The sequence below is a fragment of the Drosophila subpulchrella genome, chromosome 3R (genome assembly GCF_014743375.2).
Source record: "Drosophila subpulchrella strain 33 F10 #4 breed RU33 chromosome 3R, RU_Dsub_v1.1 Primary Assembly, whole genome shotgun sequence".
Taxonomy (NCBI): Eukaryota; Metazoa; Arthropoda; class Insecta; order Diptera; family Drosophilidae; genus Drosophila; species Drosophila subpulchrella.
This window is the reverse complement of record NC_050609.1, coordinates 15,368,375-15,395,960: the sequence shown is the minus strand read 5'-3', so window position 1 is coordinate 15,395,960 and position 27,586 is coordinate 15,368,375. Positions and strand designations below refer to the sequence as shown.

General features: G+C 43.1%; 4 protein-coding genes across 14 annotated transcripts; 1 reads left to right on the top strand and 3 right to left on the bottom strand.

The window, feature by feature from the left end:
• Window positions 1–46: 46 nt before the first annotated feature.
• Window positions 47–23,614, bottom strand: LOC119545812 (protein piccolo). 11 transcript variants are annotated; one of them, XM_037851703.1, is made up of 12 exons: window positions 21,741–21,859; window positions 19,309–19,517; window positions 18,992–19,144; window positions 13,136–13,156; window positions 12,663–13,012; window positions 11,604–11,729; window positions 11,416–11,535; window positions 10,965–11,356; window positions 9,843–10,043; window positions 3,311–9,785; window positions 3,155–3,241; window positions 51–3,019 (listed from the first exon to the last, which is right to left on the bottom strand). In XM_037851703.1, the coding sequence occupies exons 5-12, from the start codon at window positions 12,993–12,995 to the stop codon at window positions 1,532–1,534; spliced, it is 9,222 nt and encodes a 3,073-aa protein (XP_037707631.1). In that variant the 5' UTR covers window positions 12,996–13,012; window positions 13,136–13,156; window positions 18,992–19,144; window positions 19,309–19,517; window positions 21,741–21,859; the 3' UTR covers window positions 51–1,531. The 11 variants fall into 11 exon arrangements, with proteins under 11 accessions (XP_037707634.1, XP_037707635.1, XP_037707631.1 ...); XM_037851702.1 differs by having other exon boundaries at window positions 12,663–13,156; XM_037851700.1 differs by lacking the exon at window positions 18,992–19,144.
• A 409-nt stretch (window positions 23,615–24,023) lies between these two features.
• LOC119545820 (UPF0691 protein C9orf116 homolog) lies at window positions 24,024–24,783 on the bottom strand. Its single transcript, XM_037851715.1, has 2 exons — window positions 24,517–24,783; window positions 24,024–24,452 (listed from the first exon to the last, which is right to left on the bottom strand). Exons 1-2 carry the CDS (start codon window positions 24,653–24,655, stop codon window positions 24,247–24,249), a joined length of 345 nt encoding a protein of 114 aa, XP_037707643.1. The 5' UTR covers window positions 24,656–24,783; the 3' UTR covers window positions 24,024–24,246.
• A 125-nt stretch (window positions 24,784–24,908) lies between these two features.
• LOC119545818 (multiple coagulation factor deficiency protein 2 homolog) lies at window positions 24,909–25,978 on the top strand. The gene is made up of 4 exons (XM_037851713.1): window positions 24,909–25,133; window positions 25,192–25,279; window positions 25,341–25,482; window positions 25,635–25,978. Exons 1-4 carry the CDS (start codon window positions 24,976–24,978, stop codon window positions 25,760–25,762), a joined length of 516 nt encoding a protein of 171 aa, XP_037707641.1. The 5' UTR covers window positions 24,909–24,975; the 3' UTR covers window positions 25,763–25,978.
• A 29-nt stretch (window positions 25,979–26,007) lies between these two features.
• LOC119545816 lies at window positions 26,008–27,436 on the bottom strand. The gene is made up of 3 exons (XM_037851711.1): window positions 26,932–27,436; window positions 26,566–26,870; window positions 26,008–26,125 (listed from the first exon to the last, which is right to left on the bottom strand). The coding sequence occupies exons 1-3, from the start codon at window positions 27,223–27,225 to the stop codon at window positions 26,008–26,010; spliced, it is 717 nt and encodes a 238-aa protein (XP_037707639.1). The 5' UTR covers window positions 27,226–27,436.
• Window positions 27,437–27,586: the final 150 nt, after the last annotated feature.

The window sequence follows — 27,586 nt, the reverse complement described above, 5'->3', positions numbered from 1 at the left end:
CGAGTGATGGAAATACATTGAACACAAAAACTCATGATTGGTTTTAAATATTTTCATTTTATTTCAAAACTTAAAACTCTTCAACAATTTGTAATAAAAATATTTTCACTATTATTTACCAATTCGTTAGCTTGTGGTTTTCTCAGAAAAACTTCGAACAGTAACAGAAATGGTTTACAAACGTGTTCCAATAACAAGAAAAGAATCGCAAACATAATTGGAGAACCAAATTCAAGATAACAATAGACAATATTAAATTTATGCGTATAAACTGAAGCCGTTATCGTCTCTTGCCTACTTAACAATTGCAATTGGTATATGTCTTGGGTTCTTGCCGATTTCAAATCGAAATACTTGTCATAAAATTTTTCTAATCGTTTTGATTAACTTTCGGCTGCGCTGCCGCGAGTGATAATTGTTTCTATAGCCATTTGCATTCGGGTTTACTTTTACTTGCTTATTCATAATCGTAATCGTGTCCTTTGCAAAATTGAAATTCAACAACTGCAATCGGTATGTAATTAAATACAATATATATCATTCAATTGGTATAGGTACATATATATGGCTGCGTGTATATTTAACAATGTTGGCAAACTAATTTTACGGCTCGTGTCAGTCAGTAAACGTAATTTGATTAATCATTATATTTAGCTTTCTCGACTAACTCGGCCCAAAAATGCACTTTAGAGTTTAACACCGTTTTTGAAGAGTGTGTTTTAATCTGGGTATTTGTTGGCTAGTGTAAACCGATTAGTGTAAATTGATTAGTTAATTTTAAGGAAAAGTTTAAGTTTAATTGAGTGTTCTGGTTAAGGGAATTAGAGCTAAGCTTTGGTTAACGCTGAAAAAGATGTAATAACATTTCGCCCTCTTCCTGGTTACAGTTTCGATAGCTATACTCCTTGTATATACGTAGATATATATTGTATAAAAATCTTTGCTAAGTTATGATCAGTTGAGTTGCTGGTGCTGTCAATGTAGATGAGGTAAGTTGCAATAAGCCAAAATGGTTTGGTGCAAGAGTTGCTTGAAGAGTAAATATCCGATTTGCAAGGATTGTATATATTTATAGAGAATATGTAGTTGTGTTTGCCTATAACTGTTTATAATATTTACTATACTTATATTGCTTAGCGAGAGTTAAGTTTACTGAGATAAAAACCGATCTAAAATAATAAAAGTATTTTTAGAATCAAGAAAACAGCAACATTTAACATTTAATGCTAGGAATGATTTTTAATAATTTTTTAAGTTCTGAATAATTTCATATTTTTAAGTATCACTAAACTTAAGATCTTTAGAACACAAGCTTTATAAACTAAAGTTCTCTTTTACAGTTTAAATTCTAGTAATAGACTTTAATTTTGTTTATGAAACATATCTTTAAACTAGTATTGTTCTTAGACTGATTTTTTCTCAGTATAATAAGTTTTGAGCTTGATTTGTATCGATTTGTTGTTGGGAAAAGGTTTTCAAGGAATTTTAATGTTAATGGACAACCTTCGGTTAACGATTGATGTGACTTCCTCTACTGTTTGTTCTGCTCCTTGTCGAAGTTGGAAGTAAAGGTTCTGTTAAACTGAAACGGTAGCAACGGGGAGGCACTTGAAGCACCCAGGGAACTGCTGGCAAGTGGTTCCCTCAGAGTGAACGACATCATGGGATTGTATACCCCCGTGGAATGGGTGAGGGAACTAGTGCTCACAGCACTTGCCGAGCAAGTGGTAATGGGTTCGCTCAGGCGAGAGGTGAAGGAGTTGCTGAAATTGTAGGGCACATACGAAGAAGATGTGGTGGCGATGGTGGTGGTGGTTAAGGATGCGGCGGTGGTGGTGGAGCGAAGATCTGAGCAACTGGCCCTGGGCGAAGTGGCGGAGACACCCGGAGTGGGGTTCAAATAGGAGTAGTTGCTGCTGGAGGGCAGCGAAAAGGAGGCACCAGCATAGCTGCTGGACATGAATGAGGAGGAGGAGGTGGTAGAAGCAGTGGTGGTGGTTGTGCTGGACATGGCTGAAGTGGTGCTGCACAAGTCCCCGTAGCTCTTGGCCGGCACCGAGGGTGAAACCACTGGCGATCGGCTGGGCGGACGGGAGTGGGTCTGGCGTTCGATCTGCTTCTCGGTGAGGAACCGATCGTAGAAGGTCGAGGTGACGGTGGTGTGACGGATCTCCAGCTTGCCGGGCTGGTAAAGGGGTGTGCCTCCACCGGGAGACCGATGGTAGGGATCGTAGGGCTGGCGGTAGGGCGACACGGGCCGGGGGAAACTATCGGTTGCACTGACTGATCCGGTTGTGCTGGCCTGGATCTGGACAGGATCGGTGTGACTGTGGCTGTGGCGTGTGGCTGTGGCTGTGGTGCGGGACTCGTACGGGTGGCTCAACGGTGTGCGACAGGCCGAGCGTCTGGCATCGTCCGCATATTTGGCGCACGTCTCTTCTAGTTGTCTATCTACTTTGTGGTTAAACCCGGTTAAACTACTCCCGCTACTTAGTTCGCTACGATTATCAGCAAAATAATTTGGCAACAAGTTATCACGTCTTACCCTACTGCTCTCCCGATCCTTACGCTCCTCGTCCTCCTCCTCCAGCCGCCTCCGACGCGGTGACAACTCCCTGCTCACCTCCCTATGGGATCGATACGGACTCGTTTCCCTATTGCCCAGTGGACTCCTTCGCGATTCCGCCGAACCCAAAGACCGATGCTCCGAGGTGATCCTTATCGAGGGAGCATAGTCACCAGATCGGTGAATACTCCTTCCCCTGCTCTCGCTGCGACTCAGGCTCCGACTGAAACTGAGATCCTCCAGGGAACTCTTCTTGCTGGCAAAGTGCAGCGAGTCCGAGAAGAGGGAGTCGATGTACCGCTGGCACTTCTCCTTCTGATAGGGCTTTTCCTCGCACAGCGTGTCGATCGATTTGATGGAGTTCTTGATCGAACTCAGGCGGTCATTGATGTTCTCCCCCGTTCGCAGCGGTACGCCCGTGTGGGTTCCGGTTCGGGTAATCGGGGAGGTTTCCTAGAAGGTATACAATATGTCACATAGATAGATTTCAGTTCTTTGTGGTATTATGTTTAATAGATATTGAAGAATTCTGAGGTTTCTCTGTATATAGGTATACTGAAAAGTTTGATGGTCATAACCCCCACTTACCCTCATTAGACGACTACCCAAGGCATCCAGACCCTCCGAGCTGCTGGCGTAGCTGCGAGTGGCCGATGGCTGATCTGCAAGAGTCTTCTTAAGAATACGTTCAAGAATTTTAGTATTCTCCGCTAAACAGTCCAAAACGTCATTAGTGCTGCCCACCATTCGATCGCTGGTCTGTCGGGATTTCGGCCTGGGTGCCTCCTCCTCGAAACGGTCCTCATCTTCGTCGACGTCTTCGTCTCGGAACCGAATGACCTTGGGGCTGGTGGGGCGGTAGTGGGTGGTGGTACTGCTGGAGTACGGCTCATCGAAATCGTCACGACGGAGGGCAGACTTGGGCGTGGTGGCTCCATGGCGGCGGGGGCTCTGCTCCCGGGACTTGGCTGCCCGGAATTCCTCAAAAGAGAGCGACGGGGAGATGACGTCCTTGAGCTTTTGATTAAATGCCCTGTAGTCCTTCTGGGTCTTGAAGTCGAACTTGTGTTCCTGCTCTAGGATGCGTATGCGCTCCTCGAGCTCCTCGGCAGTGGGTGGTTCTGGTCGTCCCGGAGAACTGACTATTCTCTCCAGATTGTGTACCGGTGTCCTGGGCTTTTGCTCATCCCTCATTTTCTGACGTTTTATGTCCTCGATGGTGGGCGATCGTGAGCGAGGCTTGGATCGGGTTTTCGCTGGCGACTTGAGCTTTCCATCCAGGACTCGTATCCTGTGCTCCAGTTCTCCCGTTGTGGGTATGGCACTATCATCCGGACTAGGACTTAGAATCATTTCCAGAGGATGAATAGCTGGTTTTCTATTGGGATCGTTCATTCGCTTGGCCAAGTTCTCCTTGGACTTGGATCTTACCAAATCGAGTACCCGATACTTGTACTCCAGATCATCGGAGATTGGCAGATCGTTGGGATGAGGCTTGCGACGGGCTGGGGAAGTGTAGGGACTTCTTTTAGATTTCCTCTCTGGGGATCTAGTTGGAGAAGGTGACCTCTGGCGCAGTCTGGAGGGGGAAGTATAGGGTGATTTGTTAGCCTTTCGGGAAGGAGACACATATGGAGACTTGGTGGTATTCTTTCGAGTGGGAGAAACATACGGAGATTTAGTAGCGGCTTTTCGGGAAGGGGACGTATACGGAGATTTGCTGGCCACCTTGCGTCCAGGACTTCTGGATCGATCTCTGACTGTTCCAGTTTCCTCAGCTTTCGTGGGGGTTTCCAAGGAAAATGTTTCCTCATCATCCAGACCCTTACCCTCGCACAGCTCTAGATACTTATTCAAATCTTTTTCATGGGAAAGCGAGTACTGCAGTTTGATTTTCCTTTCAATCTCAACCAATCGCTGCTCCACATCAATCTTCTCCACATCCTCGAGCAGTTTGATTTGACGTTCCAGGGAGCGGAAGCGAGATTCCAATTCTTTGGTGGAGGGCAGGTAGACAGTTTTACGTTTCAGATGATGTTTTACAGTGTTGGGTCCCCAATCGTAGTCCTCCTCAGGTTCTTCTGGCTCAGCTTTCTCCGCTTTCTCCACCTCCTTGGGCTTATCTTTCTCCTCAGGTTTGGCGCTCGTGAAATCCTCGATTTCTTTGGTGAGATCACTAATAGCCTGAGTCTGCTCTTGTTGCTCGGCACTTGGCTTACTTTCCACTCGTATCAGGCGACCATCTTCGGATTTAATTAGATTACGATCGTTGAGCTGTTTCTCCAGGGCCTGAAAAAGATCCTCGAGTTCTTCAGTGTTGGCTCTAGTCAATCTCCTAACCTTGGAGGCCCTGGGTTCGTTGTCCATCAGCAGTACCACTGTCTTGCTGTTGGGATCCATAGGTCCCACATCGGTGGCATTAATCACCATTTTATCGGGAAGTTCTTTGGAAGCTTCCTTTTTTTCAGGCAGTTCCTTGGTTGATTCTTTGCTGGTGGTGACCGCTGCTGAAGGGGTTTCCTTTGATTTTAAAGTTTCCGATTTCGAATTTTCAGTTTTGTTTATGGGGAGATCTTTCTTAGATTCGGATTCCTCCTTCTTAAGCTTTTCAGTTTCCTTTTTGGTGGTCTTCTCTTCTGACGGAGCCTCTTTAGGTTTAGGATCTTTAGTTGAGGATGCTTCCTTCTCAGTTGAAAGTGGTTTAACTTGGGAGGATGTTTCTTGGGTGACTTGAGCTTTGGTTTCTGATTTCTTTTTTGTATCTTCTACTGGTTTTTCTTGAATAGAAGATTTCTGATTTACCAAACCTGTTTTCTTGGCTGGGTTTTCATCCGCCAGTGCCTTCTCCCCTTTGACAGGGTTTTCTGTAACCACCTCTTTGGCGCGAGCCTGAGCTTTTTCCTCATTTTCCAGGGTTTTGGTCTCCTTAACAGCTTCCGGTTCGATTTTTCCCTCAAGAGGAACCTCCAATTTCTCAGCTTCGTCACTTTTCACATGCTGATTGTGGCAGTTTTTCTCCTGCTTCTTACAGTCGTCACTTTCCTCTGGCTTTGATGGCTTCTCCTCTAGGACTTCATTTTCGGGTGGGATTGAACCATTCTTGGCCCGCTCCTCCAATAATTGCTGCTCCAACTGCTCCAGGCGACGAGTGAGATCCTCTGTGGTGGGCTTGGCCTCACCTTTGGGTTGCTTGGAGTCACCATCCTTGTTGACCAGCATTTTGATGTTGATGCTAATGTTGATGGGCTTGTGGGCATCCAGTTCCTCCAGTTCACCAATGTTCTGGGTATATCTAACTAGCTCCTTGCCGGTGGCGTCAATGGTCTCAGTGCTGAGTCGTCTTGGGGAGCCACTATCATCGCTTCGGGGAGCCGCTGACCTCTGGCGCTCCCTCATCGCCTCCAGCAACTTGAGACTGTTCTCGCTCAGCTGCTTTTCCAGCGCCAGGACACGCTGCTCCAGCTGACCCTCGGCCTCCAGGACCTTCGCTTGGCGGGATGTGCTGGGCTGGTCATCGGGCGGCAGTTTGACCCTCGATGCAACTTCGGAATCACTTGCACAGCGCTGCTTGTAGAACTTCTTGTAGAGTTGCCTCTCCAGGAACTGCAATCGGTTCTCCAGATCGGCCCGGGAGGGTAAATCAGAGAACCGACGCACCATGCGCTGCTGCCATGGCTCTTGGTTTGCCGCTCTGTAGTAAGCCGTGTTTGCAGGTGCTTCCGATGTCTCATCGCCCATGGGCGTGGGTCGCTGGAGGAGATTCCTCTGCCGCTGCCTCTGTGGATTGATCTCGCTGGGCTTGAGGTTCTCCTCGCCGGGTGATTGGCCTCGCATCTTGCTCTGCAGCTCCTCGATCAGAGCCTGTTGCTGGTGAAGAACGGGTTCGGCCAGGATGGGTGGGCGATCCTTGGGAGGTGGAGGCGGCGGTGGTGGATCTGGAATATGCGCCTCGATGGCCACATCCACGAGTTTGGGTTGGGTTGAGGTTGTCGCAGTAGACTCCTTCTTCTTCTCACCCCCGTGTAGCGCCTCAAAACGACTCTCCAGATCCTCCGTCGAGGGTGGTGGCTTCTTCTCCTCCCCTGCCTCCGAGATCACCTCCTGTTGGATCCGCTCGAGAGCTTCATCAACTGTTTCGCTTGTGGTGCCTAAATGGTGTTTACTGCTCATGCGGCGCTTCAGGGTTTCGTAGCGCTTCTCCAGATCTTCTGTAGAAGGCGGTTCAGAAGCCCTTCTCTGGCTCTTGCCCTTTTGCAGACTTTCTTCTGGTGACTCGGAGGATTCTTCATTTTTTTTCAAGTCTTCCAAATTTTCGTTTTCTTCAACGTTTTTATCCATCTTTTCACCTTGATCTTCCGCCTCAACTTTCTTCTGTTTTTTTTCTATTGCGATATTAACTTCTTTAATCTTATCGTCGAAAGATTTCATAGACTTTTGTGTTTTTTCTTCTTCTTTTGAGGCTTTATTTTTATCCAATGACTTTGATTGCTCAGGCTCTTTGGTTGTTTCCATATTGGTGGTGCTCATCTGTTTCTCCAAGGCATTGAAACGTTTTTCTAATTCCTCTGTGGAGGGCGGAGATTTTCGAGGAGTCTTTACGGATTCTTCATCTTTAACAGTTGATTTGTCTTTAGAAGACTTTTTATCGGACTCGGAAGTTTCTGAAACCGTTGTCTTACTGGTTTCTGCCTTTTCGGAATCACTTTTTTTGGGGGACTGACTAGTTTCTGCCTTTTTGGGTTCATCAGGTTTTGCATCGGATTTCTTAGGAGCTTCTGCATTTTCTGAATCCGGTTTCGAAACCTTTTCTTTACTAGCCGGAGAAGTTACTGATTTGTGGGCCTCCTCTGTTGATTTTGGGCTTTCATTTGTGGATTTTTCTTCACTTTTTGGTGACTCAGATTTTACTTTTTGGTCTTGGTTTTTTGTTGGCGATTTAGGAACCTCCTTTGTTTCGTGTTTTTTCTCTCCACTATCTTTGGGATCCTTTGTAGGAGTAGTTGGCTTATCCTTCAGCTTTTCGGACTCTTGTGGCTCTTTTGTAGCCTTTGTTTCTTCTTCATCGGGTGGTTCCTTCTTAGTTTTGGATGGGCTGCTCTTTTGCACACTCATTTTGCGTTCTAGGGCATTGAAACGATCTTCCAGCTCAGCAGTTGATGGAAGTTTTTTAAGGCGCGGCTTTTCTTCTGCCTCCTTTTCTTCACTTGGGTTTTCTTTGGTATCGCTGGATTCTGTTTTTTCCGTAGTTTCATTAGAATCAGATTGAGTCTCCTCGGATTTATGCAGCTTGCTGGTTTTTTCACTATCCTTCTGCTCCTTAGAGCTACTGCCCGTGGGCGACTCTTCGTCCCTAAGATCAATGGGAGCTTTGGAACTGGACTCACTGGAACTCATTTGCTTGGTTAAGGAATTGAAGCGCGTTTCGAGATCGGCGGTGGAGGGAATTCGCTCGGATTTGTTGGGATAGTCAGCTTCCATTTCGACCATCTCCTTCCGCTGCTTCTCGGCACTTAGTTGTTTCTCGAGGGTGTTGAACCGCTCCTCCAGGGCAGCTGTGCTTGGGATGTACTTGGACTGCCTGTCCCCACCATTCGGCTGATCCTGACTGATCCTGCGCTCGAGGGCCTGATATCGCTCCTCAATCTCAATGGTCGATGAGCGGGTCAGCGTTTTGCGACGAGGATCCCTTCTTTTCCGGCTGGCATTACTCAAACTACTGGCTGTGGGTGGAGGTGGCTTGTACCCTGGATTTTCCTCTATCGTCATGTTTAGCAGCTCCTTATAGTCATCCTTATTTTCGCCAGGAATGTTGTCATCTCGAATCTGTGGCACTTTGCCAGCAACCTGTACACTACTATCATCTTCCTCCCTAGGGAAATATGGAGGCAGCGACTGGTATTCCCTATCGCCACTATGCCCCTCGATCTTCTCCCTTTCCTCCAGGTAAATCGCACTGGCATCCGTCTCCTCCTCGTTGAGTGAGTAGGAGAGCTCCAGGCGATTGGGACGCTCCACGCTGTTGACTCTTTCGAAATACTGATTGGTCACTCCATTATCGCTGAAATCGAAGGGCTTTTGCTCCTCCAGCAGATCCTCTTCAGCTTCACTTTTTTCCTTGGGCGTAGGTAGGGGACTTATGGAAGTTAGGTCTGGGAATTCCGGATCACTATGGATTTTCAATGGCTCCAGCTTGTAGCTGACCGTATCAAATTCCTTGTCAAAGCCAAAACGACCACTTTCAGTGGCACTATCCTCTGCAGGATCTCCCGTTTCCAGTTCCGTTTCCGGTTCCTCCCTAACCACCGGCTCCTTCTCATCGCCACTATCCGTGCCCATGAGCATGAAGGGAATCTCATTGCTGCTGGGAGCCCACGACTTGGGTCTCTGTCGCTCCAAGCTCGTCTCCCTGGAACTGCTCAGCTGCTTCTGCTCCCTGAGCTTGCGAGCCAGCTTCGCCTTGTGCTTGGGACTCTTCTCCATGGACTTGGGATCATCATCGTCGCAGAGGCTAGTGTCCGTGCTGGATCCGCCTCCTTCTCCTCCTCCTCCTCCTATTGCGGGTCCAGCCTCCTGCTCTCCATCGCTATCCTCGCTGTAGGAGGAGCTATCGCTCTTGCCGAATCTCGTGCGCAGCTTTTGGGTCTTCACAGAGTTCACATCAATGCCCTCCCGCACCATGGCCGCCCGATCTGCCTTGATCTCCTTCCAGGTCAGACTATCCCGACGCCTTCGACTCGGGTCGGTGTCCCGCCAGAGCAGGGTCTCTCCACGTCGCAGCTGCTTCTCTGCAGTTGGCTTGGTGTGCAGAACAGCTGGAAGGGATGGCTTTCGAGCGGGCGGAATGGCACCCAAGGGGGCACCAACCCGCTTGCCCTTGTTGGTCACAATGGCCGGGCGACCGAGGAGCAACTGATTCACCGGCACCGGCGACTGGGAGCTGCTCGCTGGACCACTGGATCCCTGCCTGGCTGCCGTGGAGCAGGCTGTGGTCAGGATGACATGGGCCTGCTTCTGGCGCTCCCTCAGCCGATCGTACTGCTTCTTCAGCAGGGAAATGTCCAGGGCCAGGCGGTCCTTCTGCTCCACCTGCTGTTTTCCCGCCGTCGCCGCCGCCGCCGCCGGACCCACAGATCCACGTCTGCCCCAATTCAAGCCAAAAACGGTGGCCACCGCCATGCGCTCCTCATCCGAATGGGTGTCCTCCTCGTCATAGTAGAGCCTTCAGAAGGAAGGGATATTGAATCTTAATATTTCATATATATTTTGGAATACTCACTGCAATCCCTGTTTGTGACGCAGTGGGGCAATGTTGTAGAGGTGCTTATCTCTGAGCTGTCGCAAATCCGCAATGGGTCCTAGTTTAACCACTCGCTCTATTAAGCCATTAGAGTCCACCAGATGGCCATTGAGCAGCTCACTGGAATAGGAGCCCATCTTGCCATAGAACTCATCCGCAGATCTGACACTAAGCACACGTCTTAAAAGGATACCATAAACAATTTATTAGATTTTCTGGAGTAACAAAAAAACCATTACGTTGTCTTTAAAAACTCATACAAAAACCCTATTCAAGAGCTTATCCTTTTGAATTTTCCCAGTCGATTCTTGACCTTGGCCTCCCCCCAAAACCCATTTCTAGCTTACATTTAGCATAGTTCAATGTCGTTCGCTTCTTTATTTTTTGTTCATATTTACTAAACTTGTTTTTCCACAGAACCATAAAAAGTTCCACAACGTCTGAACATGAAATTCCTGGCGGGTAAGGACCGAGCGGAATTGCTAAATTGCATTTGGCAACCAGGAAAAACTGTTGCCAAAATTCCAGCAGCCTTGACACAAATTCTAGCCTCGCACTGCGGCGATTGTTTGGCCAACCACCCACCAAAAAACCCAACCCAAACATTCTACACAGACATTGGGTGGATGCACATTGATATAATCGTTGTTTCGGTAGTTTTGCATTCAGTTATAATTACGAAAATGCCGTAATTAGGATTAATGCTCTCTAAATGGCTTGCAGCTTTTTCGATAAAGTTTTAGATTTGAATAATAATGAAATGGTAAGTAGTTAAGTTATGACAACTTGCATTCACAAAATTAAGATTTATTATTCTAAAAGATAAGAAGGTACATTATATATATTGCGTATCTAATTTTAAATAGGATATATCTAAATAAACACCTTCAAATTGTAAAAATTTATAGATTCCCTTGAAACCTATCTGTAAATAAAACTGTCCACTCAAATCTATGAATCAATGCAGAACCAGAACGAGTAAATCTTTAGCGTTAAATCACTAAATTGATTAGATCAACGAATTCTGTTCGTTTTTTTCTACCTTGCTTAAATGTTTGAAACGTAGGTATTATCATTAGAGGTAACATTTTCAAGACTTACTCTTCTAGCAAACTCCAGAGGACGAGGGCGGTGCGGAGGAGGACGTCGCTGCCCTCGATGAGGACGAGGTCCCAGACGCGCAGGACGCAGGACATGGGCAGGCAGGTGCAGAACATGGTGAGGAACCACTGCATGGTAAAGACGTTGGTCAGCGGCGGCTCGAAGGCGTTCTCAACGGGTCCCTGAAGGCGCTGCAGGTGCTTCGCCAGGCGTGGCAGCCGCGTCTGCATCAGCTCCCGGAAGACGCCCATGTCCGCCTGCAGGCCACCCATCGATCCATAGAAATAGCCCGTGGGCAGGACGCCCTCCACCAGATAGATCATGACCTTCATGGACTCCTCCTCCTCCTTGTCCATCACCTGCAAAATGAGGGCTCCCAGCATGTTGAAGCCCTGAGCGAGAAGCATTGTATTGTTAGGCAGCAGACAAGGATCCTTCAAGGAGCACTCACCTGGCAATAGCCCACCTCGGGGTTGTAGCGGGCATAGCCGAGCAGGATGCGCTTGAGCTTGGCCTGGTTAATGGAGCCCGCGGGGCCGGTGCACAGATTCGAGCCAGTGCGATGCAGATCCTAAACGGGGGCGAAACATTTATGATGCTCTGGGGGGACTCAGCTTGTTGTCCGTGACTGGAGCTCACCTTGACGATTTGGATGCCCAGCTCCTCGTCATCCTCGCGCCACTCCTCGCAGAAGCACTTCTCCCGCTGCTGCGCCCAGTCCACGTTCTTCGACTTGAGGTACTTGTCCGCCAGCGAGAGCCACAGCTAATGAAGGAGAGGGTTAAATAAATAAATACTAATTGAGTATTCAAAGGTATTTCCTTCTTTATAAATCCAATTAATCAATAATTGCATAAGTCTAATGAATATTGTACAAATATGTTCTGGTTTTCTAAAAATTGACAAGACTTCTTCTGAAGAACTTTATTTATTAATATTATTCAATTTCCAAGAATAATAACGAAATATGTAGTCGCAACTTAATGCAGTGGTCACCAGCAGAGGCAGACATGCATAGACATACTTAGACATGCATAGACATGCTTAGACATGCATAGACATGCTTAGACATGTTGGAGTTTCGTTGTGTGAGAGATTTGAAATGCGGCAGAGCTCCGGCAGAAAACATTTTACAACCCATCGGGTAGTTTTTTGTTTCTGCTGGCAACCACTGATTGAACGTTCTATATAGTATGTGGAACGTCACATCGTACGTAAGCTCTCTAGTTCATATTTAGTTAACAGTTTAAAAAGAATGTAATAATAAATAAAACAAATATTTCCCTCATATCCTGTGACCTTATGCTGGCAAAATCAGAGCAAAAGCACACACAGAGAAAACTATCTAAGAACATTGTTCTTGAATTGAGAACAATGTTCCTGAATTGAGAACGTTGTTCTTGAATTGAGAACAATCGTTCTTAAAAACCGTGTAAGTACATTTTGGTATCAATATAAGAACGAAATGGTGAGAAGAGAAAAGTTAAACTAAGTTTATTTAACAACTTTTTGATAAGTATACACTAAGGACTAAACTAATAGTTTATTTGAACATACAATGTACTTAAATACAGCTAATTAAACTTGATTCGAGCAAAATAAAAACATTTCCAACTTAAAAATGTCGTTCTATTTTTAAGAACATTTTCAACTCAGATGAGAACGTCATAATTTTCTCTGTGCAGGTTTGAATCTCACCTTGCGTCGGAACTCGGGTGGAGTGCCTCCGGGCAGTCGGGCCACCAGCTTCATGGCATGCAACCACTGGTTGTAATCCGAGGTGGCCTCATCATCCGCAGAGGTGGTGGGCGTGGCCGAGGAGGCGGCGGAGACGGGGGCGGTGGGGCTGGTCCCGTGACCTCCGCCATTGCGGGTCAGCATGGTGCTGAAGCTGCTGCTGCCGCTGATGGGGCTTCTATTGTTGATGGTGGTGCTGGGGTTGATGGTGGTGCTGCGGCTGTTTTTGGTGGGCGAGGTTAGGCGGGCACTGCTAATGGCTTTCTGTGGCGGTGGTGAGAGGCTAAAACGCATTTTAGGCTGTGCATCGTCTGCAAAAGTTAAGCAAAATTCTTATAAAGCATACTTTCGGTCGGCGGTTCGGTTTAGGTTAGGTTAGTTGGTCTATTCAAATAGGATTCTGGGCTCTTGGCTGCTGGATCCTTAGCACTTACAATATCCGTGCAGTATGCAAACTTTACATATATAGATATATTCGTAATATAATAATATAGAGTTGGTAGTTGTGGCACAATATACGTTTTTTGTAAGAGCGCGCAAAAGAGAGAAGAAGAAAGAATACAAAAGATGTATATATTTATATTTAAATATTTCGTATAGCTTAGACACTTAATCAATCAAGTGCTCTGATCCGAATGATTGCGAAATGTCTGCGAAATGGGCGAATTAACTTGAGAGCGACAAAAATGCGGCATGCAGTTGTGGAAGGATGCGATTTGTGTCGTGACCACATCCTTGCGAGAAAACATCAGTGAAGGCGGCTAGAACCAAAGCAAGGGAAAGCCAACACAGAAAAAAAAAAACACGAACATTTATGCAGGATCATTTTTACCATTGAATAAGGTAAAATTGACATAATGGAATGAAATTCTTGGATTTGCTCTCTTTGAACATTCTCTAAGCCCGTAAAAAGAGAGAAATTACTCTAGGTAAGATACTGAATTTCATCAAAATGATCATCAAATCTAAAGCATTTCTTTCCCTGTAAAGTCTAAGTGACACAGGACACTCCATTGAAAAACGGCCCACACAAACACACAAGTCTCTGTCTTTGTGTTAAATTGACCATGACATTTATTTCAGTTGACAAGTGTGTTGCGGGTGCTGAGGATATGTGAGTGGGTGGCTGGGTGGGTGGATACACATGTGTCCCGCCATTTCAAGTAAAACATAGTTAGCCCTACGATGCTGACACCCCGACATGAGAACAATATTCTCGTGGCTCAACTTTATCGGCTTCTAGGCTTGTACACAGCTGCCGCCCACATACTCAGCCCTAAAGGTCAAGTTAATAAAAAATATGATGTCTTTCGCTGACTTTATGATAGCAGCATAAATTCAGATTGGCTTACGTTTAAGTTTTTCCCACGAATCGATATTTCCTTTTTGTTCTTGTCGTTTTACCCAGCTTTTGAATTTGAATTCCAATGCCCTCTCGTGTGGGCTATAGAAACGCACTTTATGTCTGATAATTTGATTTCCGTTCTATTTTTACTTCTGCCCTGTGTTTCCAGCTTATCAAGCGCATGCTGTTCATGCGGAACGTGATTCAATTTTAAAACCTAAAATCTGGTTTTACCCCGGTTTATAGCAAAGCTTTGGGTGAGAAATATTAAGGGAATGGAATGTGCGGAAGTAAAATTTCCGTTTCTTAAGAATTCCTCGGGAAATTGGTGTTATTGTTTGCCTTGAAAGCTGACGGCCAAGAATGCGGGGAATCCATTAGTATGGAGCCTCCAAGTAGATAATACATATTTTTAAAAAAATAATAAGCCTTAGGTTTACTTTTACAGTTCTAGTTCTGTAAACTAAACTTATTTTAATAAAATTTAAGTTTTGGAAAAATTTGTTTACTTTTAAGTGAGATTTGAAATCCTTATTTTATGGGATATATTATTTAAAAACACCATATTCTATCGTATGGTTTCAAGAAATTCTTGTATAAATTTGCCTATTTCCCTCTTGCTTCGAAATACTTTGATCAAAGAAAGTTCTTGTTAGGCAAGCTAAACTGTATTTGATAAACATGATTGCTCGGGATTTTTTCCTTTGCCTTCCATCGCTTATTTACATGCTTATGCAAATCTTTACGTATAAGTATGGGATGTAAGTATGCTACACCCGAGATGTTTACTCCTTCGGAGAAAGGCATTTGTTTAATGAAGAGGCAGTTAGAAATTGCCGCTGCCTAAAGTTAAAGCTAAACAAACATGGGCTTGTTTACTCTCGACAAATGGGAGAACAGCCTGGTAGAAGGAGCGAAGATTTCGTGCCTCTGGGAGACTGGAGGACCAGACATCAGAAGACCCCGACCCAGGCTAATGAAATACTAATAGCGCCGACTCTTATGTAATGGGGTTCCTAACTTCGCACCAATTAGGCGCCGGACGTAAAAACATTCTTTATGGCCAGTGGCTGGACTGGCCGCCATTGGGGGGCTCATATTTTTTCTTCACTTCAAGTGCATTTTCCATGGAAGATTTATGTGCGACTGACAATGAGGAGCCCCATTCTTTACTGCATGCAAGTGAGTGTAATTATTTTAAATGCGCCTGCCCAAGGACTGGGCATCCTACGAGTGTTTGCCTAGTCAAGGCTGCGATAGTTAGCCCACATTTCGGTTGAATCTTTGGGCCTTGACCAGAACTAAACTTTGGCCAGCATCACGTGCGAGCTCTGTTGTTTTTTGTGTCTTGTTGTAAGATGTGTGTGTTTTGTGTACTCAGCCATAAAAACACGCAGGGCATGACAGTTGGTTTAATGAGCCGAAAGAATATGGGTCCTGTCAGCTATTTATATAGGTGGAGAGGAAACGAAAGAAATGCGAAATATTTACGGCTATGGCGCTAGCATAAATAATGTGTCTTAAATCATAAACATTATCTCAAGAAAATATGATTCCTAATTTATTACAGAATTTAGGGATTATGGATTGTTACTTGAAGTTTTCATTTCCAAGGTATAAACCTTATTCAAAGCACATCAAGATATTAAAAAGGAAAATATTTAATGTATACATATTCTTCTTATTTATAGAGTAATTATAAAACAGCAATATGAAAAATAAAGCACATTTAAACTGTGGGTAAACCAACTAATATTCAAGAAATAAATATTCTTTGATTATATAAAACGTATGAAGCCATTTTCCAAATAATTAAGGTATCTTTTAGTAATAAAAGTTCCAATCTTAGACTATACTTAAGATCTTACAAACAAAACCACCCAAGGTCAGTAGGTACTTTAGTAGGCACAACTATAAAAAAGTAATAAAGGGAATTTTTCAATTTTTCTTCCAGTGTTGCCATAACCTTATACCACCGTAAAATATTTTTAGTACGCGGCACTAAGACTTAACTTAAACTCAGCTTCCCTTTTGGCCACCTTTTGAGCAGTTCAAAAGAGATTTACTTTACTTTGTGTAATGCCCATGTCCCCGTTCAGTTCCTCTCTGTGAAAGCAGTCAAAGCTGTGTACTTAAACCGCATTTATCCCTCGGGATTGCATGACCCCAAAAGTGGTGTAAAAATGGAAGTAGGGAACTCTGGGCAGCAGCGTCTGTGTGTCGGAGACTACTTTCTTCTGGCCCAATCTACGATGCAGTTGGCCAGCGGGGCTTTTATATGCCCAGGCACGTTCTGAGCCATTAGTGTCAATTCGGGCGTGAGGCTGCTAATGAATTCCCCAGTCAACGGCCATCCAGATGATAACTTTAATGCTTGCTGGTTCATTAAACTATTGCAATGCTTAACCCCAATGATTATCGGCTTAGCGATTGCGATTCGCCTTTATCACGCGGTTCCAGACAATAGCACTTCGCCAGGGCGATTATGCAAAAGGGAAAGGCAAGGGAAAGCCAAAGGAAAATGGGGGAAAATGGCGATGGGTAAATGCTGCTTTTGATGGCTTACATAATGGCTCCCCGAGGAACACTTGTTGTTGCTGCCGTTGCACTTCTCGCAATCCCGACATCCGTTTTGTCCTCTATTTAACTTTGATTAAATTTCCGAATTACGTCCCAACAGCATTACCCATACGCCACGTGGGTCTCGTTTTTATGCACTGGTATTGGAAAAGGCAAAGGCAATCAATTTGCATCACGCGGACTGAAAATGCCTGTCAATTCCAATAAGCCCGGCCCTCAAAACTTAAGTGAACATTGTGTCCTGCCAAAAGCAAGCAAGTTTTTTTATTATTCTCTCAATTTTTCCATCTGCTCCTGCAAGCTACATAAGTTTGATAAGGGATCCGTGCCTGTGACAGCCCCGTTGGTCCTTGGCATTACTTTAAAACTTTTAAGAAAATGAGATGGTATCAAGATGGTATTTAAATATACATGTTCGGAGCTTATTCTTCAGAAGAGTCTTTCGTGCAGAAAGATCTCAAGATCTGATGTAAGAATGCTTAATTTGATTGTTACATGAGGCATCCATTGGTTTTTTAGAGGAGGAATACAACAAAATTTAAGCTTGTAAGGGAGAATTTCCATGGTAAGAAAGAACACATAGTTAAATAATGCTATTTAATCCCAGTATTGAAATCTGGCCACGAAAATGCTTTTTTTCGCAATGATTTTCGGATATACGTTTTTTGTACCCTTTTAAGAACCTCAACAACTTTCAACGGGATACTTGCTTTCTCAATTCTTTAAGAGTATTACAAAGTACTATTTGTTGGTTTTCAAAATCGTTGTTCCAAGACTTTTTTTAAACTTTGCTTTAGCAATATTATGGATTCTTCTGCCTCAAAAAACATGGTAAAATAACTTGAATTTTCATTGATGTGTTATAAAACAAGGGGACATTTTGCAACAAAGTCTGTGTAATTTACTTATCAATCAATGTTTAGCAGCCAAGTCAGTTGGAAATCCATGGGAATCTTTCTGACAAGCCGGATAGGCAGATTGCGTTATCATCCGCTCAACGTGAGCTCGGATTTCTGGAATCCCTCGGAACCGGCACACGTGTGTGCACATGTCCAAAGTCCTCCAGGATCCGGATCCTTCACACTTTTTAGCCGCCCACACACAGCAACTTGTGTCACTTTGCATCGCCATAAACGCGGTGGGCGTCATAAATAAACCGCTCTGTCAGTATAAAGTAAACTGCTACGCAGTAATTACAATTTGATGGCAAAATGTGAGAGGTGTCGGTGGTATTGAGGAGCAAAAAAATCAAAAGCCAAAACAGGAAACACGGCAAACACGTACAAGCGAAGTCAGCAGAGTGTAAAATGATTGCTGAAATAGGTGGGAAAAAAAAAACAGGAAAGACAACAGCAACAACTTGGCCAACATGCAACAGATGTACGTATGTAGGTGTGTGTGTGTGTGGGGTGTCATGGGGGTTACAGGATAATCGCTCTATCGAAAAGTGTAAAAATTTTCCAAACTGGGAATCTATGTAACAAATAACGGCAGCGGAAAATTCAAATTAAGTGTGCACTGCCCGGGGATGGATGGAATATACAAGTATAAATGGGCTAAATGGGTTAAATGGGGTCGAACGCCTCCAACACTGCGACATGGCGAAATAATGGAAATTTATGCCCAGCAAGGGGGAAAGCCCTTGCCCTACGAAAATGCAAATGTTAATTACAAGCGGCCGCCAAAATTAGAATTGTGCGCGTTTACCATGAGTAATACGTAGGTATAGGTATATGTATATGTATATGTGCGCCTCGACTGTGTGGATGTGCGATGTAGTTGTATGTGTGCATTAGAGCGGACCTCAGCTGTATTAGATATTACTAAGTTATATTTACATATTATACATATAAAAATGGGGGATTGTATTTTAAATATCTTCTGCACATTTTCCTCCCATAAAAGGACAATGGTTTTTAAAATAATTGTTAATGAAACTTAGAGTTCTTTTATCGTCTTACTTAAAATGGGTTTTAAATCTAGAAAACGTTGGGAAGTTTCTATGTTAAAACCTTCTTTTAATTTTAAAGCAGATGAGTAATATGCCCTATAAGTACGCTGTAAAATATTGTAATTAAGCCTGTTGTATTTTTGAACATATGCCATATAAGGAATGAATATTATTAAAACAGCATTTTGTGAAGCAAGCTGCGATAGCTAGTAATATTTATTATAATCGTTATTTAAAAGCTATTAGGCAATTTTGAGTTTTTCCTAATAAAAGTATATATTGTAATCATTAAGGGACATGTTTTTACTCAGTATGGGTTTGTTTTTAGAGGTCCACCCTAGCGAATGTGTGCCCAACGAATATTTTATGATATATGCATCAGCTTTTCCATTGAACTTCCTTTGCATAAATTACCTTTTCGTTGTTATTTGGTTGGTTTTAAACGTTGTTAAACAAATAAGGTAAAGAAAGAGAGATAGAGAGAGAGCGAGAGTTAAGTCTTTGTTTCAAAAACGAGCAAAAGATCGAAGGCAGATTGCAAATTGGTTATGTACGCTTTGAGGCGGGCTAAAACAAAAAACACACACAAGTTAAAAGACATCGATCGACAGTTAAGAGGCTTGAGAGAGGTATGTTAATTGATTAAAATTAATAATATATGCACACACGCACACACAGAGGTAGAGAGAATGAGTGTTGTTAGCTGGTTGGTGCTGGCTTGGCATAGTTACCCATGTTAAGTTAACGTGCGCCTGACGGTATGCTATGATTTCTGCCACTGCTCGCAGCGGCTCTTTGTTGTTGCTGCTGCAGTTAGTAGTAGAAGTAGTAGTAGTTTTTGTTGTGGGGATTCTCTATTTATGGTTTTACATTTTTGCTTTTACGTTGGTCTGGTTGTTCTTGTAGTAGTAGTTGTAGTTGCTGTTGTTGTTGCTGTGGCCTATTGTATTATTTACACAAGATTTACATGAATACACAGAGAGACACTTACACTTAGGCATGCACATCTATAAATACGTATTGGGTTATATAGAGCTATTTGCATAGGTATTTGTGGCATGCTGAAGTTATATAATTTGGCCAAGACCGTAGACTGGCTTACAACCCATACACACACACAGAAACCCAACGCCGTGGCTCAAATGTCATTGAAAACTATTTCGTTCGCCTTGCAGAAGAGCTCAAAAAACATTCAACTCACACACACACTCTCGTGGAGGAAAAAATATAGAGGGAAAACCTTGACAACTAAGCAACTGCAGACCCAGTTCCCAACGCTTGGCCAGGTGACTGCTGACTTGGGGGAAAAAGTCTACAAAAAGCGGACACTAAGCAGTATCTTAATGTTACACTTGGAAAATAGTAAGGGCTTATGTGGGATCTACTTAAAAAATATTACTATGGAATCTTTATAAGCATACTCATCGGCTTAGGAATTTTATAAAGGCAAGTATCTGAATATACCGCAAAATAATAAATCTTCTTTTTTTTATTAAGAAGTAACATTTAAAAAAAATAAATCTCATTTTAGTGCATTTTGCTCTGAATCAATACAGAGCAAAATTAGTTTAGTTTCGATTAGATAGCTTCATATATATAGATAACTTAGTACCCTTAATAAAATGATCTTTTTTAGTGTAGCCATGCCATTGCACGACTTGTGGTGCACTCATCGATCCCCCGCCTTACTGGCCACTTTCTTGACCCACTTTCCTGGTTACGTTTGCCACGGCTCCCCCCATTTTGGCCAGGTAATTACCTTTGAGCCGGAATTCGTTTCGTTTTTAAAATTTCATAGCATTTAAAAGTATAATTCTGCACGAGTTGCCTTTGACGGGTAATAACAAGCCTACGACTAAGGATTGTGGTTGGTTTTCTTGTTTTTGAAAGGCAACCTAAACCGAGCTTGAAGTCACGTGGAAATTAAGGAAATAGCTGTAAGGCCAAGAAGATTTGTGGCCTTTAGTTACCAACTGACATCTAAAGTTTCTTTGAACTTTGCTATTTCATGGCAATTTTCCTCCTGCTAAACGTTAGCCACTCACTCACTCATCAAAGTTGCTGAACTGCTGCATAATGGATTTGAATGGTTTGGCCCAGATATGTATGGATTAAAGCCGCGCGGCCTTCAACTCTTCTGCCGTGCTTAAACTGTTTTTTTTTTTTTTTTGTAGCCAAACAAAGCCAGTTCGTGAGCCTTTTCGCTGGGCGAGTGTGAGAGCGTGACATGAATCACACTCGTACACTGCTCAACAATGGCAGCAACAATAGCTGGCCATATCAGTCAGGGCCAGAAGAGGCACCTCATGTGAGAGGCAGGCCATCAAAATGGGAGGGGGATGGGGACTTATAGGGGGTATTACCAATAGAGCCACCGGGAAATGAACCAGGAAAACGCATTAAAACCGTCCGTTGGATTTAATGAAATTTTCGATTGCATGCTTTTAGGCGAGTGCAGTTTATAATTGCATTTTCCTAGGCTCGTTTCACACCGGATCGATAAAATTCTATTATTCCATTACGCACGCTGCTGTTATTCCTTCGAATTCAATTAGAAAGTGTATTTCTTTCCTCTCCTGCATTAGTTAAATAACAAATAAATAAGAAACATGGTAATGGCATGCTACTTTTGCACGCGCTCATTTTTATGGCCCTTGTTTTTCTAGCCACCATTGGTATTTTGGTCGACGAATATCAAGGGTAACACAAGCACACACACACACACGCAAAGGGGGAAAGTGCGGTATTAGAAAGTAGAAAAGAGGTATGGGTATGGGTCTGGTATAAAAACATAGATAAGACAGGCAGAAATGCTTGTGGAGGCCAGTTCTACACGTTTGTTATTTCAAACCGCTGGTCCACACACACACACACACACGCACGCACATTCTGGTACTCTCACGCACACAAAGTCAGATTTGTGGTGTGTGCATGTGTGTGTGTGTGGCCCGTCAGACAGTCTCAATGCTGCGCTGTGTCGTCATCAAGTCAGCCTCCTCCACACACACACTTGCACGCATGGACTTCACCTGCCCACAACGCTCACACATACACTCACACAAAAAACGGACACAGGACACAACAAAGTTCATTCAATAAAAGCAAACACAAACACTGGCACACACGCACCCACTCTCACACACACACACACACACACACATACATGCACGGTGCGTGACGCTAGCGAGGATTTTTTCAGCGTTCAGCTTTGGGCTTTTGTGATATCTTCTGCAGGCCCTTCGATTCCGCACTTCACGATCCACACAGCTGAGAGTTCCGCACTTGACTGACGGCGGTGGCCAGAACTCGGGCCAAAGCCAGCACTCGAAGCCCCCAGCTGTCAGTTGGGGAGCCTGCGCAGTGGCACGCCCCCTCCCACCCACACGCACACTTTGACATTTGGTGCACTCGAAGAAACATGGGGGTACAAGTTATGGAAGCTAACAATGTTCCGAAACTTGTGAATCTTTCGAAAGGTGACATTTAAGAATTTGGATTCACGAATATTATATGTATATATAAGAATATCTTTATGTTTTTAACCCATTTTCATATTTGATTTTTCCAGATCTTGCAATAAGATATACGCATTCTGAATATAAACCCAAAACTGCATTTATAGATTCCATAACTTCAGTTATTGGAAACCGATTAAGACGTGGGATGTCTCTATGAATTTGTGGATGAATTCTCTAATATTCTACCTATCGTTTATATTTTAAGCGAGGCTCAAATTTTTTATCCATTTTCATGTTTGATTTTTCCGTAATTCCAATAGCTTTCAGAAAGGGAACCCAAAACTGCACTTCTAGATTTCATAACTTGAGTTATTGGAACCCGATTTAGACGTGGGATACCTTTATGAGTTTGTGGTTAAATTCACTAAAATTCTACATTTAAATTTTTCTTTTTTAAGAGGGTCAACATTTTAACCCATTTTCATGTTCGAATTTTTCGTATTTCCAATGGCTTTCATAATGGGAACCCAAAACTGCACTTCTAACTTTCATAACTTGGGTAATTGGATGCCTATATAGACGTAGGATACCTCTATGAGTTTGTGCTTAAATTCTCTAACATTCTACATTTAAATGTTTCTCCTTTAAGAGGGTCAAAATTTTAACCCATTTTCATGTTTGAATTTTCCGTATTTCCAATGGCTCCCAGAATGGGAACCCAAAACTAGACTTGTAAATTCCATAACTTTGGTAATTGGATCCCGATTTCGAAGTGGCATACCTCTATGAGTTTGTGGTTGAATTCTATAATAATCTACATTAAAAATATTTCTTTTATACGAGGGTCAAAGTTTTAACCCATTTTCATGTTTGAATTATGCGTATTTCCAATGGCTTTCATAATGGAAACCCAAAACTGCACTTCTTACTTCCATAACTTGGGTAATTGGATCCCGATTTAGACGTGGGATACCTCTATGAGTTTGTGGTTGAATTCTCTAATATTCCACATTTAAATATTTATTTTTTAAGAGTGTCAAAATTTTAGCCCATTTTCATGTTCGACTTTTCCGAATTTTCAATGGATTTCAGAATGGGAACCCAAAAAAACCCAAAAAATTCCATAACTTGAGTTATTGGGTCTCGATTGAGACGTGTGATACCTCTATGAATTTGTGGTGGAATTCTCTATTAATCTACATTAAAATTATTCTTTTAAACGAGGGTAAAAATTTTGACCCATTTTCAAGTCAGATTTTTCCCTATTTCCAATGGTTTTCAGAATGGGAACCCAAAACTGCAATTCTAAGTTTCAAAACTTGGGTAACTGCATTCCGATTTAGACGTGTGATACCTATAGGGTCAAAATTGTAACCCATTTTCATGTATGATTTTTCTAGATCTCAGGTGTGTAAACCCAAAACTCACCACTTTCCACGACGAGCACGGCGGTGACGAACTCGCAAAGGACCTCCTGATGTCTCTGCAGGCGATCCCTGGCCACAAGGACCCTCTCCAGAAGATAGCCAAGCATCAGGATCTCTACCTTCAGGATGGCACACACATCGATGAGCTTGCGCACATCCAAGCGTTCCAGGGCGTCTCGATTTCCCACCATGCCGCTGGCCAATTGGGCCAGTTGTCCTTTCTTCTCCTTCGAGGATCGTCTCTGGAAGACTGGATCCCTACAGCAGCGTCTCATTCGCCTGGCCAACTGTTCCTGCCTGCCGTAAATGTCGCATAGCAATGCATCGAGTAGCTTCTTGGTTTCACTAGAGGACGGTATTCCGAATTCCCAGCTATCGTACTTATGCTAATGTGGCTCACCTCATTTTGTTAACTTGATGATAAGACACAGCAGTTGGTGGTTTACTTTTAATTTTAACGTTTGCATTGGTCTTGAGCTCCCTGCTTATTTTTTATTTTTTTCTTTTTTTTTACAAAAAAGCAAATCAAAGAACTTAAATTAACATAATAATCAAAGACACTGACGTTTGGGTGATTTTATAAAATGTTATTTACTTTTTTTTGCTTTTTACATTTTAAAATTTGTTATTGATAGATTTGTTTAAGGTTGCTTAATAAGGCAAATGTTCGACGAAATAGGCATCACTTGTTGACCGGAATAAAATTTTAAAATGGCATAGAAATCCGTAAAATTGTTTATAAAGAATAAAACAATTTGAGAGTGGTTTGATTTGAAGCCGATTCTTAGTAGAAGGTGCGATCCATGTGGGTGTTGAGGGAGAAATTGCGATACATGCCGAAACGAACGACTTCGTTGGAGAAATTCTGGGGAAGTGGATAGAAACGCTTGGGGATGGTATAGGCATTGGGGGCATAGTAACCGTATTCCGAGTTGCAGGTGCGGTACATGGTATTGGCGTCCGTCTCCACGCCATATCCCTTGAAGCTGTCTGTTAGGGTTAGGAATGTACTTAAAGAAATACAAATTATTGGTAATGAGATCCTGCCACTCACAGGGACACTTGATATCCTCTCGCTTGTGCAGATTCTCGTACAGCTGGGCAGTCCTCACGATGGGTTTACGTTTTTGGAACTTGGCAAACTCAACCTCCGGATTGAAGGTCTCAAACTTGTCACAGTACTGCTCACACATTTTATCGAAATCTCTCTTAACTGATGGAAAATTTAATAATTATTTAACGCGACGGTGTGCTCGGGATCTCCCAACTAACAGTAGTGCCTAGTGCTATATTGAACCAACGGGACAATTGCCAAAGAGGTTGCTATGTTTGAATTTTGACAGTCGACCTGGTGGGGGAACATATCACGAAATCACAAAAGTTAGCGCCTGCGCATTTCTAACCACTTTGACAGCTGTCAGTTGACAGTTGTGGCCTGGCCAACCCACCCCTGCAGAAAATACACAAAAACCGAACTCAACACACAACAATTTCCTGCAAAAATCGCTCTACGATGTATAGGATGTGCAATCTATCGAACCTGCTGAACTTCATCATCTGCATAGCCAGTTTCAGCCAGAACTTCGATGGAACCCTGGCGGTCAAGAGGGGTCCACACCATCCTCGGGGCGAAACTAGAAGAGTGGACCAGCATCTCACCCATGAGGAGCAGTGAGTGGAGGGGGAGAACGAAAAATGTAGTTCAAAATTTAAAAATACTATATTTCAGTCGCATTGATGATGATTTAAGGGACATGGGTGTGCAGGCTAATCTGGAGGATCTGAGCGAAGAGGAGAAAATCTTCTACATGTTCAAGGTAGGTCTTTCAAGTATTAACAAATCATAGTGACTGCTATTAATTTCTTTGATAATTCTAGGCCCATGACAATGACAATAATAATGCACTCGATGGCCTCGAGATGATTCAGTCTGCCATGCATCATAACTATGACTATTTCAAAAACAACGAGCGGGATGAATACCTACAAAATGCCACTGATGAGCTGGAACATTTTATAGGTACGAGTTTTCTTATCTAGGGAAAACTATTGCGAACTTTAAAATACATTACATCAGATGTTATATTCAGATGGTTACAGAATCTTAAATTTTATTTATTAGGTCATATTCATATACACACTTGCAAATTGTATTTTATATTTCTTTTTCAGAGGCCATTGACAAGTTTTTGCTAATTGCGGATGACAACAACGATGGTCTGCTGCATTATCCGGAGTTTGTCAAGGCCATAACCGGTGGCAAGGAGCAACTGAATGTGGACAGGAATATCCTGCGCTAATCCCAGCCCTCAAACATCCCGATTAACAGTCCGCAACAACACGAAAACAGCCGAAGTAGACACAATAATAGACATAGCATAGTTAAAATATTTAGCAAATAATCTGATTTCCATGCTGAACCATTTGAGACTGTACACCACAAGCAGAAAACCCAGCACTAGACTGCACCTCGTTTGTACTACAACCTAATGATTTAATATACATTTAAATAGATACATAAATAGTGTTTTCGATTGGTTAACTTTCAAAGCAATCCGTCACAAGTCTGGGTGATGTTGCAGACCTTTCCTTGGAAGCCATCGTGGGCGGCTCGCTCCATTAGAACAATGAGATCGGTGTAGCGTGGTTTCTCCAGCGGCACCCTGTGAAAAAAGTAAAAGAGATTAATATCTGACAATTTAAGGATATATTAAGTTCTTCGTTTATGCTAGTACAATTTTTATACAATTTTCTAAGCTAAAAAAATTTCTTTGAACTGTAACATGGTCAAAAAATATATCTTGTTATTTTAAATCTAAATACAAGTGATAACATCTTTGGTGAAAAAATTTTATTGGGGCAAACAGAACCATAATTTCTACAAAATTAAAAATAAAGATCTAGATAATAAAGTGTATTGAATATTTTATGATTTTTTTTGGGTATGGATTGTTAAGAATTCAAGGTAATTTGGATTTTATAGACTTCAATTCTTCTATCTAAGATATTAAAAATTACTATAAAAAAAATATCTTTTTTCCGCTCTGATGAGGTTTTTGAAAAAAGTGATGTATCTAAATTTTAATAACATATATTAGCTTACCCTTGGAACAATTCAACGGCGCCCAGAAGAGAACGTCCTGCCTTCGCGTATTCGTAGGCTGCCGCAGGGCTGGCACAGGATGCTGCATACAGACACTCATCTCTACCTGCTCCCTGGGCGGCTAGAAACCCAGTTATCAGATAGTCATCACCAGAAGTTAGGCCCAAACCATAGTTGCTATCACTCGACCGACCATGGCCATAACCATAGGCACTCCAGTGTCCTGCTCCCAACATTCCAGCTGAGAAGATGAGGACTTTTAGCAGTATGATAATCAGCAGATTGGTCAGGTTCAGACTTAGGACCTAAGGTAAAATTATAAAATTTGAATAAATTATAAATGAAGGCCCCCGATCCCTGACCTACTTGACTGTTTCCGGCTGAACGATGCAGCAGTTCCTTGGCCACCTGCATCACCACATGGCCAGCTGGACTGCCCATCATGCTATTGGCACTTCTTAGCCAAGAAATAGGTCTTTCCAGGGAAGTTACGCCTCCATAGAACTCCTCTGCGTTGCTAGAGTTTGATATGCCCCCACTATCCATATCCAGGTCGTAGTTTTCCATTTGATAACTGGCTGCCTTAGTTGGAACTAGGAAACAGATCAAAACTAAGAAGGAAGTAATGATGATGAAGTAATCCCCGCCTGGTTGTGGCATCTCGAAGATCGCGTGCTTGTCTATAAATCGGTCTGTATCGAATGTACCGCGAATGATGACTAGTCTGGGCCCTGGGAAGTGCCTGGTTTTTATGGCTTGACAGGTAGACCATCTGTTAGGAGGAGGAGATTGGGCTGCAGGCCTCGTTGCACTGGAAAAGCGCCTCGAAGAGCGAGAGTGTTTTTCCTGGTGTCATTAGCCTGAAAATGCAGCCGACGTTTTTCCGCCCGAAAAATCCCCTAATGTCAATGCTAACTCAATTCAGCAGGTAAACGCACGCGAAATTGTGCGTCGAGTGGAAAACAATTTGTGTCTTTGCTTTTGTATCAATCATCAACTCATTTATTGTTACTTTGGTTTT